The sequence below is a fragment of the Patagioenas fasciata genome, chromosome 5 (assembly GCF_037038585.1).
Source record: "Patagioenas fasciata isolate bPatFas1 chromosome 5, bPatFas1.hap1, whole genome shotgun sequence".
NCBI classification, from domain to species: domain Eukaryota; kingdom Metazoa; phylum Chordata; class Aves; order Columbiformes; family Columbidae; genus Patagioenas; species Patagioenas fasciata.
The window spans coordinates 67,455,187-67,475,974 of NC_092524.1; the positions used below are offsets into that span (position 1 = coordinate 67,455,187).

A 20,788-nucleotide genomic window follows, 5' to 3' on the forward strand; every position below is an offset into this window, starting at 1 on the left:
GCAAAATTCCTACCTTAAAGGGATTAACTCGTCCTTGGCTGCTTGATGCAATTACAACTATTGGATAGCAAAGAAAAAGGAATGTTAAAATGTGTGTATACACACACCTATATATATAAATCTATGAAACAACGTGTACATTTTAGATGAGCAGATGAACCAACATTAGCTCCATTTCCAAAGAATGAGGATAACACTCATTGTGTGTTTCAGCCTCTGCTCAATGAAAATCAAAGAGGAAAACTAAATCCAAGGCATCAACTACTCCACACCAAAGAAGTTTCCACCAGGCTTGAAAGTGGTCGGATAAAGAGAATTACATTTTAATAACCCTGGGAAGGTTATACTACATGTGCTCAGCGACTATCAGCCATGAGAAATGCCACACTGAACCAACAGCTTACAATACAAATCCACAGGAAGACCCAGGATTTCCTCCACTCCCAAATCCGTTTCCACTCCTATTATTCCTGCGAGCGGGTGGGCAGGAGGGAAGAAGCAGCAGGAGGTCACACTCTGCCCCTGCCTGCTCAGCTTTGGTTGTACGGCAGAGTTACCAACTCCGCAACCAATAAATGTGCCTCATTAGTAAAATAAATCACTTGATCATTGTTCTCATCTTTCCCCTGTCCCAAAGAACATCTTCATGACACAGCCAGGCAGAAAACAGATTCTGCAATTGGCACAGCTAAGGCGACCAGAAGAGTGTTGTGGAACATCATCAGGTGACGAAGACATCAACAAGAACAGGGAACCTCTTAGAAACAGGACAGCAACAATCAGCGCAAGTTCCCACTTGACAACACTGTTATACATTGAATTTTAGTAGTAATGGGAGAATGGAGGATAAAAACAGGAGGAGATGTAGTGAAGCATGTCAAAATTCTCATCCTGGAATAAACAGAGATTCACTCACCAGATTTTGGAGTTGTTGCCTCTGCTGAAGTGACACCTTTGGAGAAAGGATTTGGCCCTTCAGAAAAAAGAAAGAGATACGTATTGAAGCGCAATAAAACGTAATAGCATGATTTATTAATAATGAAACCTCAAACAGACAAATAAGTTAGAGGAAAGCAACCTATATTTTAAAGCATGACTTCTCATTTTCAAATTGTACATACACTTTTACAAAAATGTGTTATTTTGTACCTGAAACCCAAAACTTATTCTAGTTCCTGCTGTACCTGCGGTTTCAAAACTCAGGGAAACAAATGGGATTATTTTCTATTTATGTAAATGGCCTCTACATTCAACCTCCTGTACTTCACTTGTCACAGGTGCTGTGTCTGTCTTTCCTAAATTTTATGTCAAAAGAACAAAACAACAGACAGAATATCAAGTTGTTTGCATAGTCCTACAGACTGAGTTATCCAAACTACAAATTATCTGGGAATGTTCCAGAAATCCTTATTAAGCCTGTGAAGGACACATGTAGGTAACTTCCAGCCTAGTCTGAGAATATGTTTGTCTTACTCTGTTTAGGTACTTCGGGTGTTTCTTCTGCTTCCTCACAACCATCAGTTTCCTCAGCATCTTCCATTTCTTGGTCCTGCTGAACATTTCTGACGGGCGGCCGACTCCACTCTCTGGCAGAGCTGCTGTAACCAAAGGGAAGGAATTCATCAGACAGGATGTGGTCACCACATTCAGAAGGAAAACTGGAACAATGGAAGGATAACTAACTTACCTCATTTAGGAAATAACAACAATAACATTTGGCACTTACTTGCATTATACCTTTGATAAAATCGTGATGATTACTAAAAATAGAATTACAGATTCCTTCACCACATGAGTTCACCCTGAAACAGCCTGAAGTGGTACTCATGTAGTTTTAAAAAAGACCACGTACAGCTATCAATCTGCCCCAAATTCACGCTCAATTAAAACAAAAGTACACGTGCTGGCATTCAAACAGCTCCACGAGTTAGAGGAAGCACCCAAACAGAAACAGCAATTCTTTGCCACCTTCTTTGGAGCGCCTGACAACATCATGACTGTTGCCAGAACACTTTGCCACAAATACAAATGCAAACGTAAAACACCTCCCGTAATCTCCATTTAAACACACGCACCTCCAATAGCACAAATAACACCAGGTCACTTTTCTACACACATGAACAAATACACAGGTGGTAACGCGGATGCACATTTTCAGTCTGAAGTTTAGGAGGTGAGTTTACATTTTTAATCTGGTTATTCTCTAAATTCCTTATAGTAGGATGTACTTTTCTTGCATTTGCCTCCTAATCTTTGCTGATTGTTAAAATCCGTGTACACATTAACTAAAGGTACATTTATCTCAACCAGAATGCCAGTGATTAATCTGGCACTAAGAATAATACAGTGTTTGTGATGAATTTTAACCCTCAGAGCGGCTGAAGTCGCAGACATGGGATTACAGCTTCCATTCACCACCCAGAAGAACAAGGCAGAGCATTTAGAAACCAGTTCTAAATGTGCACTTTCACACAGAAGAATAAGGGAAAGGCCACAGATAAGTTCAGGGACTCACCACTTCCTCTTGCTCAAATAAGTCCCCAACCTCATACATAAAATTGCTTCTGACTAAACGCCATGTCATTTTTCCCGCACTATCAGGCGGGTGGTTCGCAACAACTTTCCTTATTGCTGCACCATCCAGAGGCCAAGCAAGAGCACAGCTCTTCTGCACCATCTGCATTTCTTAGAAAAAACACACGCAACTTTTTGCCTCATCATGCTTTACAAAGCAGATGCAGGTAGGAGAGGAAAGGTTGATAGCGCAGATACAGAGGGGAAAAAAATGCAAAGCCAAGCTGTAAGTATTTCCACAGCTTAGAAGAGCTGGGATTAATTATCACAGAATCCCAGAATGTCAGGGGTTGGAAGGGACCTGGAAAGCTCATCCAGTGCAATCCCCCCATGGAGCAGGAACACCCAGCTGAGGTTCCACAGGAAGGTGTCCAGGCGGGTTTGAATGGCTGCACAGAAGGAGACTCCACAACCTCTCTGGGCAGCCTGGGCCAGGCTCTGCCACCCTCACCATGGAGAAGTTTCTTCTCAAATTTCCGTGGAACCTTTTGTGTTCCAGTTTGAACCCATTGCCCCTTGTCCTATCATTGGTTGTCACTGAGAAGAGCCTGGCTCCATCCTCCTGACACTCACCCTTTATATATCTGTAAACATTAACGAGGTCACCCCTCAGTCTCCTCTTCTCCAGTTCCAGAGCCCCAGCTCCCTCAGCCTTTCCTCACATGGGAGATGCTCCACTCCCTTAATCATTATGGTGGAAAAAAGACTAAATAGGATGCACTGAGGTGGGATACTGAAAGAGGGCAGGGCTGGAGAAAGGCAGAAGGATTTTAAGATAGGTGTGGAATAAAGTGAGATAGAGAGACTGAGACAAAGAGAAAAAAACAGGTCAGAGTCAAATAACCAAACCAGCACAAGCTACAAGTAGGGAAAAAGAACAAAAAAGAACTTCTAATCAGAAAAACTTGGTATTGAGTCTGCTTTGCCTCTGAAGCTGTTGTACATGGACGTACAGTAAACAAGGAGCGGAGATACATCCATTTGTGTTTGTGTCCCGGTACTAATAAGCCCTCACAATATATCAACAAGAACATACTGCTTTATATGTACAATTTAAGAGTAGAGTAGCACAACATTCCTAACAAACACATTGCTCCAGAAGAGCAAAAGCGCATCAGCTGGACCAAAATGTTAACAGATCAGTAGAAATGTTCCCAGGATTTTAATCACAGAAATGTGCATTACCCAGCATTTAAGTGCTCTCGGAAATCCTCTTCCTCCTCTTCATCTTCTGGTGCCGTTGCCAATTCACTTGCTTTCTCCACAGCCATCTCACTGAGCTGCTGCGCTAAATTCAGCTTCCGAGAGCGAGACGCGTACTTGATGGCCAAATTCACAACGTTCTGCGTCATGAGGTCAGCGAGTTCCACACAACGGAACTCCCGCTCCAGTTTACAAGAAAGCTGAAAGAAAAGCAGCCTTGACAGTTACAAACTTCACAGCTCCCTCGAAACTCTCAGACCAGAATATTAAGGGTCTTGGTGGAGTGAATGAATAAAGATGAACCACCAACAATCATGAACCACATGGCAAAGATAAAGCTTATTCCTCCCACCCTTCATGCTGTTAAGCAACAAAAATATTCTGCAGTCCACCTCTTATCGTTGTCTGTGAAATATCTGGATTGCCCATCATTAGCCAGACTCGTTACTAATAAGAGGAATCACATCAAAATTTACATTAAATGCTATCGACTCGATGTCTCAGGGATTCTTTTTGTTTATTTGTACTTACCGCAAATAGTTTCATTAAAAGTTCTTGCTGTTCTTTCACTGCCTGATTTTTAGTATTTTCATCAAATTCGTAGCCATTTTTTGATAAGTAATCCACGTGGTTGTGAAATACAATCGAACGCCAGTATTGTTCCTGGAAAAGGGACAGAGATGATTCTGAAAGTCAGAGGGGGGAAAAGAAGCCCACGATTCACTGTCTAACAACTTAAATCGTATTTTACTGATTTATTCTTTAACTTTCATCTTACGAGTGTGAGAGGTAGACAATTCTCTTTAAAAGTTAATGTTTACTGGGGAAAAAACCAGCCCACACTAACAACCATCTGTATACAAACTGATCCAAACAGTTGCCATATATGTTAAATTCCATTTATATTACAGGCTTTCAGTGGGGTGAGATCCACACGTTCAGCAGGACAGAGGAGTCTAGAAGAAGTTGATTATTTTATCTTCTAACTTCTGTCCCACAGTAAATTGGAAATATTCCAGAATAACTCAGTAGTGTAAATAGAAAATGTAACTCTTGTCATTCAGGGAAAGATTAGTATGGATTTAGACCATCTCTTACAAAATGGTTATGAACTTACTTATTGGAATAACCTGCTTCTTTACTCACACACAAGTACATATTCCCTCAAGCTAAATTAACAGGTCCTGGTGTTTCCCTTCTATTATTTTAGGGGGGTCTGTGGAAGACATAACCCATCAAATAAAGAAACAGATGAAGGAGAATGCATTACAAATGACAGTGTGTTTATTATTGAAACTTTTTGTACCTACACTTCTAACAAGGAGAATAAATTTCAAATAGCATTAAACTGTGCCTAAGGTTGAGGTTAGAATTTTATTAGGTTTGTTTCTATTTTGCACACTACAGCTGAACCCCACAACATTGAAATATTTAAACCTGCTATTTCTGCTTTATCAGCCTCTATCTTGAGCCAATAAGGCAAGCCAGAAGGCCTATGTTTTCAGAGTGATTATGTGAATTTGAGAACTTCATACATCTTTCAAAAAAAGTCTTCCAGAAATTTTGTTAGGTCTACAATATTAAAAATCAGGCACGCTCTAGAGCGTCTTGATTTGGAGACCGAACTGTGGTGCTTCCTAGAACACTAAACACTATCGACTTAACCAATTTTTAAAAGAGAGAGGGATACAAAGACTTCCCTGGTCAGAAATTGATTATGTGTCAATATAAAGCCGCTAGAGCTGATGCAAGGTTATCTTGTATTCTACACCAAACGAGCTACACAAGATGCTGAACCCAAATAACCTCCTCAACCACTCGTCTTAGAGTTCGTACCACCCTCTTTCATAGGAGAGATGATTAATAGGAATCTTGTATAATCCCTCCTATGGGGACAGCCGAGACCGTCGGCTGGGGACTTGCCACCACTCCATACCTCCATCTGTCCCTTTTCTGTCGCCACTTGACAGTAAGGAAGTTTAAAAGATAATATCGCTACGGCGGGTCGCGGGAGCGTAGGAGGGAACCGGGCTCCTTTGCAAGGAATACACCTGTGCCAGGGAAACAAAACACAATGCCCATCACCGACAGTCACAATGTGCCGCATCTAAGTCACGTCTCCTAAGAAGCAAGATACTTTAAGAGGATTTGTTCTTTAAAAAGTAGTAATTAGATGACTGACGTAAACGTAGCAATTATAATATTGCATTATAAAGGGTTATTTTGACATTGCGACCAATAAAAGCAAAGCACACGCTGCTCTTGTTCGCAGCAAACGTGGCACGTAACAGGCAGATCCTCGGCTCACACAACACGCCATTTAACGGCTACTGCAAAATGTAAATGCCATTTATTATCACCAGAAACCACTGAACAACTGAAGGCCCCTGGAACAAGGGCAGGAACATCTACTGTTTATTTTGATGAGGGGAAATTAAAAAAAGAGAGAGAGGGAGGTGAACCAGATAAGCATGTACTAAAAGCGTAGCTTTATTGTTTCATTATATTCAAACTAGTCCTTACTGGTAACAATCGCTTAAACAAAATATTGATTGGGGACAAGCTGTATTTCCAACAGCACCGATGCAGCATTGACAAAAATGTCGGGTTTTATAAGCTAGCGTTTCAGATACTAGGAGAAAAATAAAGAACAGGAAGCATTAGTGTTCTGGTTATCTGTGTTAATTAAGGCATCTGGTGTTTCTACAACAACCCTCCCCCCCTCTTATCTTTAATATGCTGGTGGTTTTGAATAAAATGTTCTTTGTAACTCAGAGAGTAGCACTTTTCTTGGAGCAGAAGGAAAACATTCATGAGGATAGACTGACAGTTGATGGGCCCATCCACGTGATGTGTCCTGCACATTTTTGGTGAATTTTCTGGGGGCCAAAATTACTTGATGATTTGGACAAGGAAACAGACAATGAATTGAAATTTGGCAGCGAGAGCAAGCTCTTTCCCTTCACAAAAAACCAATGATTCCAAAGAATGTCACATAAATTGAAATAAAATGCAGTCTCCCACCAAACTCTACAATTGTGCATGACTAGCAAAGTAAAAGGGCCTAAATTTTGGTAAACTATGTGAGCTGATGGATTCTGTCCTGGTAGGTAAAGGACACAGATCACTGAATAAAGAGGACTAGAAACAAGGTTAAGCAGCTAAATGTCCAGAATACACGTTACAATAAAGAGAAATAGAATTATTTAGGCATCACATGTAGGTGTCACCTTTTATAAAGTAACGGCTACCTCTCAGCTAAATATTTGAGCAATTTTACACACAAAATTGTTCTTCAAGGTCACAGTTTAATATAATAACAGTTGGTTCTGATTTATCTATGCCTAATGATGTAGATTAGCAGATTTCTCTAGGAAAACAGAGTCTTATGAATGTGCCTGCATCAGAGGTGTGTGATTTCTTCACAAAGTGCACACAGCTGTTAGACAAAGCAAAAAGCCGCAGTCAGTTACAAGTTATAAAACTCTACTGAGTTTATTCAAAACCCATTTAGTAATTAAACATCCACGCGGAATTCAATTAATGAACTAGATCATTTACTGTGTGTATTTACTGGCCACCTGTTTTAGTAAAAGTTATTTCCAGTTTCTCATCCCAAGAATTGCTCTGTAAATTAAAAGTAAGACAAACAAAGCATTTCCTCGTGCAATATCTGACCTGAGCTGCTGAGGGTTTTCATGGATGCCAACTACCCAATAATGATCCGATTTTCCTTTGCAATGCTCTCTCGTGTTGCACACCGGAATCCAAGTGTTCCCAAACCCTCGGTTCAACATCCGCACGGTTCCCTCAGAATCCACGTAACAAGGGGTACCTGTTTGGCACAAATGAAGACAATTATTCTGACAGGCAACTAATTACTAATTAAGTTGGAACTGGTGGATACTGCTGGGAAATGATGGTTTGCTGATCTCAAGCAGCGCGTCCTCTCACCCAAACTGTACAACCCAGCTGGGAAAAAATAGTTTCCTTAGAAAGATGCGCCACCTTCTGACAGTCAACACTACTGCTCGTCAACAGAGATGCTCAAATTTAAAACATTTTAAGAAGAAATAGAATTCAACCTACTTGGGTAGATTCCCGAAGAAAATTAGCTAGTTTACAATTGCTTTTTCTGGTTATTGTAAAAACTCATCCCAAGCTACCAACTTTTTGAGGGGCAGTTTTGCCCAGATAGTCGAACGTGCCTGTAACGGTGTATTAATGCAGTTTGTTTCTTTTTGCTGAGCAGGGCAACCAATCGGGAAAACAAGTTCTGATAACATTCAAGTGTATTCGATTCATAGTGAAAACATAAAGATTCCTGGTAAATATATCGAAACAATCAAAAAACAGAATTTTGTTTAGCATTGAGGAGATTGATAAAAGTCCAAGTCCCGAGACTACCAAAAGGGCATTAATTAGCCAACCTCTCCTCCAAAATTCCCCTAATAGTGTCAAGATCGCTAACTGTCTCAACATTGCTCACGCAGGTATTTCATACCTTCTGCAGAGAATCCAACCCATACCAAATAGGATTTCTTTGTAAGAGAAAGAGGGTCTCCATGCAAAATTTGCTTTTTCTTTTTTCCCAGCTCCATCAGCTGTACCCCGAGACATTGGTCTCCATCAAAGCCAGTGCCTAGGAAGAAGTTGTTCAATGATCGTGTTAGAAAACCAAATTAATTGTCTTGTCTCTTGTCTAAATTGAAGTTTTGACTCAAGAATTAATTCTAATGCAGGGTTATCCATGAATACCACTGTCAGACAAGCAACTATTTGGCATTTTGGACATACAAAGCATGCGTAACAACTGCTTCTTTAATTTCCTATAGTCATTCATTCTGGCATATCTGAAACCCAAGTTTAATCTATTAATGTCACTGGTATAAAATTCTCCCTTTCCCCATCTACGCATCTCAATATATAACGTAGGTTTTGCTGTCAGATGTCAAAGATTCATGCGTTGTGACAGTAAAAGCATCATCAAGAAGAGAAGAAGGATAAAGCATCATGAAGAAGAGAAGAAAAATTATGCGATTATATACAAATTAACCAATGTTTGAAGCCAGTAACAGACAAAGACTGAAAATATAACCCCAGTCTGAAAAAAGCAAGAGGGAGAAAACTACCTCTGTGATAAATAACAATCAACTGCTCTCCATGTCCTGCCATAGACACCACTGGACCCGGGAGGCTGAAGATCTCTTTCTGAACTCCTCCAACTGTAAAGACGCGAACAAGCAAGGCACTGGTGGCACAAGCAGCCCAGCCTTGGCCCAGACAAATGGCCTCAATGTCCTCGTCCTTCGGCATATCTACTGTCCACTCCTTGTTTGCATCCCAGGAGCTAAAGTGAATGCACTGGAGCTTGCTAAAGTAGAGACAAAGAACAAGAGTCAAATATCTCAACACGAAGAAAAAGGCAAAATCTGAAAATAGACTAATATACAACATTTTTATCAGAGACCTGGAACCTGTGATGGTCAGAGAAAGGAACCACAAATTACAAGTGGTCATTTGCAAAGGCGTTACTCTTGTTTTTCAAAATACAAGAAACCAGCTCTATCTCCAGCACTGTAGATTTGGACCCTCTAAAGCGTGAAAAAGAGACAGTTTTGAGTTCTGAGGGGACTTTTTTTTAGATGGAAACAGGTTAAGTGTCCTGCTTAGTTATCATTAATAAGAACAGAAGGTGCTCGGTACCCCTGAATATCAGCCCTCATTACAAGTCTGTCACACTATGCTGTCTTTCAAAGGGAGAAACAAAGTAAGAACTTCATTTCAGCCACTTTAATAACTGAAAAGTGCCCATGACCAATTCACAGACACCGCAGGTTTTGGTAGATTACCCACTTCCATTGAGAAAAAAATACATGGAAATTTTCAGAGTCAGACAACCAATACATACTAATAATATTTTTAAAGGTAAAGAGTGATTTCCAGCTTATCAAAATACTCCATGTGTGAAGAGAAGAAGGAAGTTATTTCTTCAAGATATTTCCACAGAAAGGAGCAATAAAATATTGTTGCTATTGTTCTTAAATGTAAGAACAGAGTCGAGCTGGCCCAGCTGCCTAATCTTTCTATGGTTTTCATAAACTTGTTTTCTTCACACCTATTATTCTTTTGGTATCTCCAAGAAAGTCTCCTTAGCAACAGCGTGAAAGGAAACAGCACAGCCCTTATAATTTATCTTTGATCTGAGCAGACTGAAAAACTATTGTCCATGTTTACAATTTCCTTTGAGCCAGCAATGCATGATGTTTCCAGGATATATTTGAAAAAGGGACTAAAAAAATCCTCAGGAAACAAAATCCATCTTTCAATATTCTTGAAGTCTTCAAGTGGATGGGTGTGAAAATCCTCCTCGAAAGTGGCCCCATAAATAAAAAGCACAATCAAAAGCCAAAAATCTCCAAAAAAAAAGTGACAGAAGCTGAATTTAAAATTTGAAACAAGCCAAGTGTAATTCACAGTATCAGAGAATAACAGAATGTCAGGGATTGGAAGGGACCTGGAAAGCTCATCCAGTGCAATCCCCCCTGGAGCAGGAACACCCAGCTGAGGTTCCACAGGAAGGTGTCCAGGCGGGTTTGAATGGCTGCAGAGAAGGAGACTCCACAACCTCCCTGGGCAGCCTGGGCCAGGCTCTGCCACCCTCACCAGGAACAAGTTTCTTCTCATATATAAGTGGAACCTCTTGTGTTCAAGTTTGAACCCATTACCTCTTGTCCTGCCACTAGTTGTCACTGAGAAGAGCCTGGCTCCATCCTCCTGACACTCACCCTTGCCATATTGATCCCCATGAATGAGGTTGCCCATCAGTCTCCTCTTTTCCAAGCTCCAGAGCCCCAGTTCCCTCAGCCTTTCCTCACACGGGAGATGCTCCACTCCCTTCAGCATCTTGGTGGCTGCGCTGGACTCTCTCCAGCAGTTCCCTGTCCTTCTGGAACTGAGGGGCCACAACTGGACACAAGATTCCAGCTGTGGTCTCCCCAGGGCAGAGCAGAGGGGCAGGAGAACCTCTCTGACCTACTGACCACCCCCTTCTAACCCACCCCAGGTACCATTGGCCTTCCTGGCCACAAGGGCCCAGTGCTGGCTCATGCTCACCCTGCTGTCCCCAGGACCCCCAAGTCCCTTTCCCCTACACTGCCCTCTAATAGGTCATTCCCCAACTTATACTGGAACCTGGGGTTGTTCCTACCCAGATTCAAGACTCTACACTTGCCCTTGTTATATTTCATTAAATTTTTCCACGCCCAACTCTCCAGCCTGTCCAGGTCTCTGGATGGCAGCACAGCTTCCAGTGTCAGCCACTCTTCCCAGCTTGGTGTCACCAGCAAACTTGGTGATAGTGCACTCTATTCCCTCATCCAAATCATTGATGAATATATTGAATACCAGCTCCAGTACTGACCCCTGAGGCACTGCACTAGATACAGGCCTCCAATTGGACTCTGCCCCACTGATCACAATTCCATCCTCCGGGTTTTGCACGGCAAGGCCGTGACATACCTGGCGAGTTCCTCTGTGCTCTCACAGGCCAGTAAAACAGCTTCAGTGGAGAGATCAGCCATCGTGTGGTTCAGAGAGTTCGGTAGGTGCGTTGCGTGATGCACGGAGGTGTCGTGAAATTCAATATCTATGGCGTTGTCTTGCTCATCGTTGTAACAGCGAATGATGCCGACGGAATTCCAGACCTATTGAAAAGACCGTGTGTTTCCCAAAAAAAAACCAACAAGTCAAGGATACTGCCCTAAAGCAGCCTGCTAGATATTTGTCATCTGAAAAAACAGTAGGAGGCCACAGGAAGACTGAAGACTTGTGTAGTCGGCATTTAGTTTCTAAAAAGCTGAATTAGGCAGAAATTAGTGTGATGCTCATTGCTCAGCCAGCTTTCTCCTTACAAAATTGTGAAGAACTTGCATTTCAAATGAAACAGTAGGTGACTACCATAAAAGTCTTAATAGCACAATAATACCCACAAGTTCTGGCTAAAAAAGGATTTTTAAAGATGTGCTAGAATTCCAGGGCACAGATACAAACTGTATCGCTTTGACTTCAAGTCAAGTAGTTATTTCTATATCAAAAGGAACTGAAATGCGAAGCATAACATTATGCAGCCTTCTCTGCTTTCCACTATTTAGCTTTACGCTATGAAGTATTTAAAAAAATAATCAAAAATCTTGGAAAATATTCGATTAAGACACAGCAAGAACTGGGCGATATTCAATATTAACAGAGCAACTAGACCTACGTAACCACACAGAGTGAGATTTACCATGAACCGATGCATGAGATGCACAGGAGTGGAGCCCGACTGGAATGGCTTTTGCTTGGGGGTTGGCATTGGCCCATCGTAGAATGGCTGTTGTGTAGATGACAGTGGCAAAGCTGGAAAGCCACTGGTCTGGTCATCATCACCATCTTCTTTTTCAAGATTCAGATTAGCTTTTATCATCCCAATATCTGGAAGTTTAAAAAATAACATCTTACAATATTATTATGACAGAATATATGTAATAAAATTTAAAACAGTCGAGATTACTCTGGGAAACTAAAGCAGAATATAAGTGAGTAGAGGATGCCAAGAGATCATCCCAATAACAGCACAAAAGAGCTCTGGGAAATTAGTTCATTCTGTACCTAGTGAGTTGTCATCATCATCAATCACTGCCCGTCTCGGATGGCCCGAAGTTGGCCTAAGGTCGTCATCATCACCATCATCTTCATCAGCTCCAGCCTTTGGGGAAGACTGTGGTTCGACCATATCTCCGTTTAAATAGTCATCGTCGTCCCCATCAAAGAGATCATTGTAATCTTTTGTCACTGTACTGGCCACCTAAAACCAGGTTAACAATTAACATAAAACTTCTTTTGAACATGGAATTCATGGGGTGAATCAACACGCAATAGGGAACTTTCAACACTAAATATGGAACATCCAGTATATTTTGATAACATGTATAAATATGTTAATTTAAGAAATAATTGCTACTCATCACCTTGTCATTTGGTTTCTTTCCGTCACCGATGTTTTCCAATAAGCCCAGATTTCCTTCAGTGTCCGTATAAGCGATTTGCCTGTGTTTGGGGTGCCATGCCAGGCCACAAACGGTGTAATTTTTCTCATGTTTCATTCTAAAAAGAATATAAAAATAATGGACTTTTAGTAAGTTTCTCAGCGCAGAAATATCCACAAGAGTTATTGTAAAAAGTAGTAACATTTACTACTGTTAGAAAGTGACGTTACACATAATAATTAATAGGTTACCTTTATCATTAAAAAAACACAGCAGGTCTTCCTTTTCTATGGAGGAAATCATTTAAGCTTAAAAAATCAAATACAATCATATTCTTAAAACAACAGCTTTCTGATACATATAGAAAAGACAAAGTAATTCCCCAGCAGTCATACATTCCAGAACCAGTTATTAAAAAACCATTCAGCTGTGTCTCTTGTACCAAACTGATGAGTTAATCCTCTACATTTCCCACCCTTTATTCTCACAAAAAATCCTCCCAATAATTATTTACATAATCTGTCTTTAATTCTTAACATAGGCACTACAGTAACAGTCATGTTTCTTACCCCAAATATTCAGACAGATAAATCACCCTTTCTACCTCACTTAATCATACCTTTTTCCATTTTTTTAAAAGAAAGATGCTTTATCTAACCAAGAGAAGTTGCAATTTGTCAGTTTGTCCTTTCTTGCCTACAAGTGAGGATGGTTGATTGATTTATCTGTGTTTCCCTCTCCCTTTAGAAAATACATCTTACTGCCAATGATCCTGCAGCTTTGGACGCGAGGAAATTTGTTTCCATCACAACTATCCTTTAATCAACTATTAAAAATTAATACAAGATAGAATCGTTTTAGTTGGAAAAGACCCTCAAGGTCATGGAGTCCAACTGATATTTGCACACAGAAAACAAGACTATGGAATTTGAACAAAATCCACATTTATGTCCCTTCCCTATTCTAGTTTCAGGAATATAATGTTTCCAGACCCTTCCAGCTGTGCAGAAATGTGAACAGCATAGCACAAGAATCAGGACATATTTCTGTGCACACTGGATGTGGTGGGGGAAGGAAAACGTCCCATTTCTTCTACCTCCCATGGAAGTTGCTTCCTTGTAGAACATGGAAATGACATGCAAATAATAAGTTTTAAAGAAAAGCTAACAAAATTCTATTTCAGGATAAAAAAACCCTACATACTTAGGAATTTATGGAGCAACACTGAATACCTCTCTATGCACTCCTGGGTTTCCACATTCCACACCACGATATTCCCACCCACGCTTCCAGCTGCCAGGTACTGCCCACAAGGAGACCAGGCCACAACGTTCAAGGGCTAAGGAAAAAAAGAAAAAATAGATTAAAAAAATATATTACTGATCCACAATCTTGGAGCTTAAAACAGATATCCCGGAATTAAAAAAAATATAATGATCTTTAGCAAATCATATCCAGTCTCCTGTACTAGAGCTTGCTTCAGGTAGCTCCCTGCAAGAACTATTCTTTACACATAGCATACTTGTTTTGTTTCAAGAATATCCATCTTCTGTCATTAAATGTTGCCATGAGGTCAAACAAGACCTGGTTCTAGACATGGAGACAGAAGCATAGTCTATTTTGCAAATTCAGCGCTAATCAGACCTTTATTTATTTTGAACTTAATGCTGTTCCATAAATTAAAATACAAGCCGGTGTGTTCTGTATCTTAATAACAATAGGAAAACGATCCTCTTTGACCCAAAGGTTTCCAATATATAATGAGGTTAAAAGAAAGAAGATGGCACAGTTAGGGCCACTGTGTAGCTAAATTTCAGCTTAATAAAATATAAAATGAACAACTGATATCTCAGTTCTGTACAGAAATAATGCGCTCGACATTTTCCCTAAAAAGCTCCGTGTTTAGAGCAATTTGTGAAAACAGATGTTGTTCAGCTGCATTTCGTGACTCAGCGCGAGACCTTACAGATCTAGTGGGTCACTACAAATGAAAGAGGGAAACCAGAGCCACAGAAAGACGTTTGATGCTCATCTAATATCTCTTGCCTTGTTTTCCAACATAAAGGAACAGGATCAGAAATCAAATAGAAAATGTGAGCAATCGTTACGAAGAAGGGAAGGAAAAAATAAAGACTGTCCAGAAGATAATTTCTAGCAGAATAATATTTAAATTATGGAAGATTTAGCAAGCCCCTGGTTTATGTACCTACCTGTGTGATGAATGGGTCTGATAGATCCAGTTTTCTGTCCCAGGTTTCTCTTCTGTACAGTTTAACAACTTTGTCTACAGGAACCGCCAGCAACTGTTCCAAGGCAACAAGAATCAGACCATTTAGATCGAGTTACCTCTCAAACAGAACATTCAAATAGCACATCTCTGTCGTTCCCAAGCATTCTGGTTGTGACTATCCTGGTATTTAATGGTTCTCTAGCACCCCAGCAATGCCAACAAAGTAAAGCAAGCTGAAATAACTGGAATTACAGGGTTCTTTAATGCTTTCCACATGCAACACAGCAAAGCATGCCCGGTTTTATTTTAATCTTCATTTCTTTCTGGCAGGAAACTGAAGATGATGACAGCTGCACCATAAGGTTAAAAGTTCTTATTTATAAAACAGCTAACACATATAAATAGTTCTCAATGCTCTGAGCACAAGGCTTACATTCTCCTTTTCCCTCCTTCCCCAAGTATTTTTGGATCAGACTACAATTTCTCAATAAATCTTATTTGAATAGCTGATTCCTGAAATACCTCATTTAATCTTTCACAAAACTACATGAATGTTACAGCCTGTGGTTTTTTTTTTTAAGATTTGGCTTTTTAAAGACTTCTAATAAGTTGCTCTGTAAGAGAAGCAAGACAACTACTTACATTTCAAATACGTGTGTGAATGATTAGTCTGAAAATTAGAAGTATTTGTTTTTATGCAATATGGATATTGAAATTATTTGTACTGAAGGTGGCATTCGCTGCAGAGACCTCCACACAGCTGTAGTAACTCCCCAACCCATTCTGATCGCTAATCCATAGGTACTATGCAGTGCATACACAACACACTACACCTGTAGTATGTGGCAGCACCACCTTGAGTCACAACAGAAGCAGCTTAATTCTTCAGGTGAAAAGAAACAGCAAGAAGAAGGAAATATTTACAGAACAAGGAGGAAATATTTACAGAAGAAGAAAATATTTACAGTATAAGAAGGAGACATTTACAGAATAAGAATACTGAATACTGACACAGCAAAATATATTTGAAGTGGAGGAAGACTGAACTCGTTTGGTGCTTTTTGGCGAGCAATTTGATTATTTCCCTCATGTACTATGTTCCTTCCTATTCAGGACTGTTAACCATGGGTTTGGGCTGACGGCTGCGCTACTGCCAGGCACAGGCTGGAGCTTCAACAAGTTACCATTTCCAGCTCTTTATTCTTCCTAAAAGTGAACTTCACCCCTAATATTTTCCTTAGTCCCAGGAGGTGCCATTTGGGCTTGCCCAGATCGAATTCTACTGTTGGAATCCCAAAGAGAAAAGAACAATTAAGATGTTGCAAAAATAACGCCACTTACCTTCCCGCTGCCAGGTTGCCAGCCAAGCCTGCAGATTGATTTCGCATTTATCACGTCGTTACATTTCTGCAGCAGTGGCCAGCTCGTCGTGCATGTCTGAAAACAAAACATTAAAAAATGAGTTGTCCAGCTCTGTGGACAAACTACTGCGTAGTACAAATTCTTAAAGGAAAAGTGTGGAAAACAATGAAAAGGAAAAAAAGATATGCCATTTTTGGAAATGAAATAATCTCTTTCATTCAAATACAATGGTACATACTACCTTAAAAGAAAACAATAATCTTGCCAATATACACCTGAAAATAATGACAATATAACTACTTGTAACAGAAATAAGATCACAGAAGTGTTTTTAATCAAGCACAGAACAAACGAGGTCACATATTTTTAGATTACAAAGAAATGTAGCCAAATGCACTTATGCGTTTGTCAAACTCAGCAGCGAGGTGACAAACAGCAGCTTGAATCTCGCCACAGCAGTTTAAAGAACCAAGGGCTATATTTTAAATTACGGCACAGATACATCAATTATACTGCCAGAGTCCCAAGACACTGTTACTCTCATTGCCTCAAAAGGCACCCACTGTCAGTTTGGAACATGAGATTTCACATTAGAAATACACTTCCATTTTAAAACGTAGCAATCCACAAGTGTGGGGGTACATTTTCAACTGTGCTTACAGGAATAATTCCACGTGGTTTCTTATTCCAGTCAACAGCATTTAACAAAAATAATCCCACTTCCATACGCAGAATTGCCTTGTGGAAGGGTTCACCTGAACCACCTTGTCAAGGTCCTCAGAGTGTAAGGTCAGAGACAACTGGCCCATTAAATCCAATTTCTTTTAGAGTCCTGATCTGTTGCAGCCAAATATTGCCAAGCTGAGCCTAATGGTTGTACTTCTAATAAATGGTGTTCTTCAAACTGTGATTTACAACCTCATTCTGAGAAATTGTTGTGAAGTTTGTTTAAAAAAAAAAGTGGAATAGCAAGCCCTTTGTCAATAGCTTTAAACTCCCTATAATGTGGGCTCCTCTCTACAAATAAAAAGGTTGGAATGCACTGAACTGGGCACAGACCACTTGCAAAAGAAATACTGTGTAGAATTTGAAAGCATCATTGCACCTTCGCCAGCCAGTCTACAATCCTGAAAATTATTCATTACTTCGTAGCAAGCTTGGTAAAAATAAATAGAAACAAAATATACCTAGATAGTAGTTTATTAGAATAAAAATCCTCCCTTAACCCCGAAAGCAAAGAGCTGAAATCCTGAAATAAGGAACCTGATGCCATTTGCTATTTTACTTAGAAGCGTTATTTCTGAATGTGCTGAAGATAAAACACACAATGCTGGCCAGTGAGGAGAGGCGAATGGACAAAGGTCTTTTACCCGATCTGCGATTTTCCACACTCTGACAGAACCATCACAGCTCGCCGATGCCTATGGAAGAGATTTTTGTAAACAGATTAATAATTAAAGACAGAGAGAAATTAATGCATAAAAATGGAAAAAATCCCTATAACCGATGCTAGACTTACAACATACACTCAGTTTGAAAAATAAAGCCTCCTCACTTCAACCATTTTAATACTTAAAACTTTCTGTCATCTTGACAATTGTACCCGACTCCAAGCTACTGTAATTACAAGCCCTCATACTTCAAGTGAACTGCTTATTCGCAAAAGAGGCTCAAAATTAATATTAAGTTTCTCTAGTGAGCCATCTTTTCCCCTCGAAAATCAAATCACCATTAGATTCCAGAAGAACATAGACAGTAATTGAGTAGTAAAGCAAAGACTGAGTTCTCCTGGGAGGCAACAAGTTGTCACACACTACATTGTCAGTAAGGTCAGCTGAAATGAAACACTTCCACATGCCCAGTCACTGTGGGGTTTTTGTAAAATGTATATATTTTATTTTCTTTCACAGGGAAAAGGAGATTCAAAGTAGACAGTAAAGAAGAAAGTGGTTTTACCAGGTAAACATCCCTGGGGTCAAAAGACAGGCTTAAAACAGGAGCATCGTGTCCTCGGAATGTTTTCTGCTTGCTGCTATCAGCCACCTCCACAACTTTGACCATAAAGTCACTGTAGATCACAAGAGCACAGACAGAAGAAGGTTAACATTGGTACTAACAGTGACAAATTGTTCACGGCAATAAAAATTGGGCACTAACTATCTTTTGGGTAAGTATGGCTCTCAACATCACATGATCTATGCGAAAATTAGAATCTTGAGGCTTACTACAATAGGAGCAAGGCCGGACTATCTTTATCAGAAAATAGCTTCTGTTTCTCTCAAAATACGTATAATACAGTTGCTCTTGGAAGAGGACATTATGTACACACAGATCATATAGCTGTTCAATATAATATTCTATATGACCTAATGAAAACCTCTGCTTAGATACCAGAGAACTGACTTAACAAGAACTATCTGTTGAATCACTACTGTGATTATTTGGTCCCGTGTTTTTTAAAAAAAGATAGAGCATGTAGTTTATTTTTTGACATTTTTAACAGGATTTTTAAGATCAGTTAACGTACAGAATCCCAGAATGTCAGGGGTTGGAAGGGACCTGGAAAGCTCATCCAGCCCAATCCCCCCATGGAGCAGGAACACCCAGCTGAGGTTCCACAGGAAGGTGTCCAGGCGGGTTTGAATGGCTGCACAGAAGGAGACTCCAGAACCTCCCTGGGCAGCCTGGGCCAGGCTCTGACACCCTCACCAGGAACAACTTTCTTCTCAAATTTAAGTAGAACCTCTTGTGTTCCAGTTTGAACCCATTACCCCTTGTCCTATCATTGGTTGTCACCGAGAAGAGCCTGGCTCCATCCTCCTGACACTCGCCCTTTATATATCTGTGAACATTAACGAGTCACCCCTCAGTCTCCTCTTCTCCAGGCTCAAGAGCCCCAGCTCCCTCAGCCTTTCCTCATAAGGGAGTTGCTCCACTCCCTTAATCATCTTCATTGCCCTGCGCTGGACTCTCAATATATATGAACAGGTTTTTTTTTTTTTTACAACTTTATTCCCTCCTCCAAAGTTACAGGTATTACTGCAGTTTAAATAAAAATGTTCACACTAACTTCCAAGCCAAAGAGCTCCTGTGATAACCTTTCAGTCGCACTCCCTCTCATACTTCATTGCAACAATTTCGAAGAGAAATTCAATTTTAGGACCCAATTCTATAGGGTTGACTATTACTTTAACTATATTCCAAAACCACCACACCTCAGTTTTGCTAACCATCTAATGCTAAGCAAACACTCATAAAAGGAAGTCTATAAGCTATATTAAGACAACTCAAATGATGTTAGCCCTCTTAAACAATGCAAAACAACTTTTAAAAAAAGGCAATAGGGTATTTTTTGCTCATTTGAGAAGGCACACAACTGTTCTTCTAATAGTTCATGTGAACTTGGGCAGCCAGGTGGGTGTGAAACTTCTATAAAACTAAAATGCACAAACATAATGTAAAAAATGGAGAAATCTGGGACAACTAAAACCAATTCTTCTTAACTGCATTCCTTCATTTTGGGGCTGTCACCTTCTCCTTCAGTATGTTCCAGAAGGCTCCACCGAGGGGTGGCCTCACACTCTTACGAGCTCTTTTTCCTAATGCAAAGGCCCCGGTCAAGCTGCAGAAATACTGCGGTTTTGCAAAAGTTTTGGAAACAGAAAAGCCTTTGCTGTCTGCCTAATCTCTCTAATCAAAGTCAGATCCCGGGGTAGAGCTGTTCCCTCACAAACAAGCACTGGCCAAGGGCCCAAACTCCCGATCGCTGTCAGATTTAGCGATTAGAGCGGTTGTTGCCCCCAGCTTTCCAGCCTCCCAGTTTTGGTGGAACTGGTGCATCTGCTCCACAGCTGCCGGAGTTCACAGTCCAGCGTATCCATCCCAATCGTTTGCTAGTTCAGAGGAGCCAGGGAGCAGATGCAATGCTCTGCCATGGCTGCTGCAGGGAGAGGGAAACCAACAGCCTGGGTTCGCTACAGCTGCTCAATTAAAATACAATTAAAAATCACCTGAGCCTTAAATAAATGAAAAAAAAAAAAAAAAAGAAATCACCTTCCGGTTATTTTGCCATCTCTGTTAATGGAATAAAGTATATTATGTAAAAGCAAACATGATGCCCTGCAAAATGAACTGAACTACGTATTTAATTCCCCTCAGGTGAGTCTTGTCACTGTCATCTGTTACTATTTTACAGAATCCCAGAATGTCAGGGGTTGGAAGGGACCTGGAAATGTCATCCAGTGCAATCCCCCCTGGAGCAGGAACACCCAGCTGAGGTTCCACAGGAAGGTGTCCAGGCGGGTTTGAATGGCTGCACAGAAGGAGACTCCACAACCTCCCTGGGCAGCCTGGGCCAGGCTCTGCCACCCTCACCAGGAAGAAGTTTCTT

General features: G+C 40.5%; 1 protein-coding gene across 2 annotated transcripts in view; it reads right to left on the reverse strand.

Moving 5' to 3' along the window:
• Positions 1 to 20,788, reverse strand: part of WDHD1 (WD repeat and HMG-box DNA binding protein 1) — a 30,911-nt gene that overhangs the window by 3,474 nt on the left and 6,649 nt on the right. Inside the window, exons 5-22 of one of the 2 annotated variants that reach the window (XM_071809797.1) lie at positions 18,355 to 18,466; positions 17,769 to 17,819; positions 16,378 to 16,473; positions 15,017 to 15,109; positions 14,039 to 14,145; positions 12,789 to 12,924; positions 12,430 to 12,625; positions 12,065 to 12,252; positions 11,299 to 11,483; positions 8,910 to 9,151; positions 8,282 to 8,419; positions 7,456 to 7,612; positions 5,714 to 5,828; positions 4,309 to 4,440; positions 3,760 to 3,977; positions 1,474 to 1,595; positions 917 to 973; positions 14 to 57 (exon numbers count right to left, since the gene is read on the reverse strand). In XM_071809797.1, coding sequence (XP_071665898.1) covers positions 14 to 57; positions 917 to 973; positions 1,474 to 1,595; positions 3,760 to 3,977; positions 4,309 to 4,440; positions 5,714 to 5,828; positions 7,456 to 7,612; positions 8,282 to 8,419; positions 8,910 to 9,151; positions 11,299 to 11,483; positions 12,065 to 12,252; positions 12,430 to 12,625; positions 12,789 to 12,924; positions 14,039 to 14,145; positions 15,017 to 15,109; positions 16,378 to 16,473; positions 17,769 to 17,819; positions 18,355 to 18,466 — 2,389 coding nt within the window. Of the gene's footprint in view, positions 1 to 13; positions 58 to 916; positions 974 to 1,473; positions 1,599 to 3,759; positions 3,978 to 4,308; positions 4,441 to 5,713; positions 5,829 to 7,455; positions 7,613 to 8,281; positions 8,420 to 8,909; positions 9,152 to 11,298; positions 11,484 to 12,064; positions 12,253 to 12,429; positions 12,626 to 12,788; positions 12,925 to 14,038; positions 14,146 to 15,016; positions 15,110 to 16,377; positions 16,474 to 17,768; positions 17,820 to 18,354; positions 18,467 to 20,788 lie in introns of both variants that reach the window. The other variant, XM_065839750.2, reaches the window with a different exon arrangement.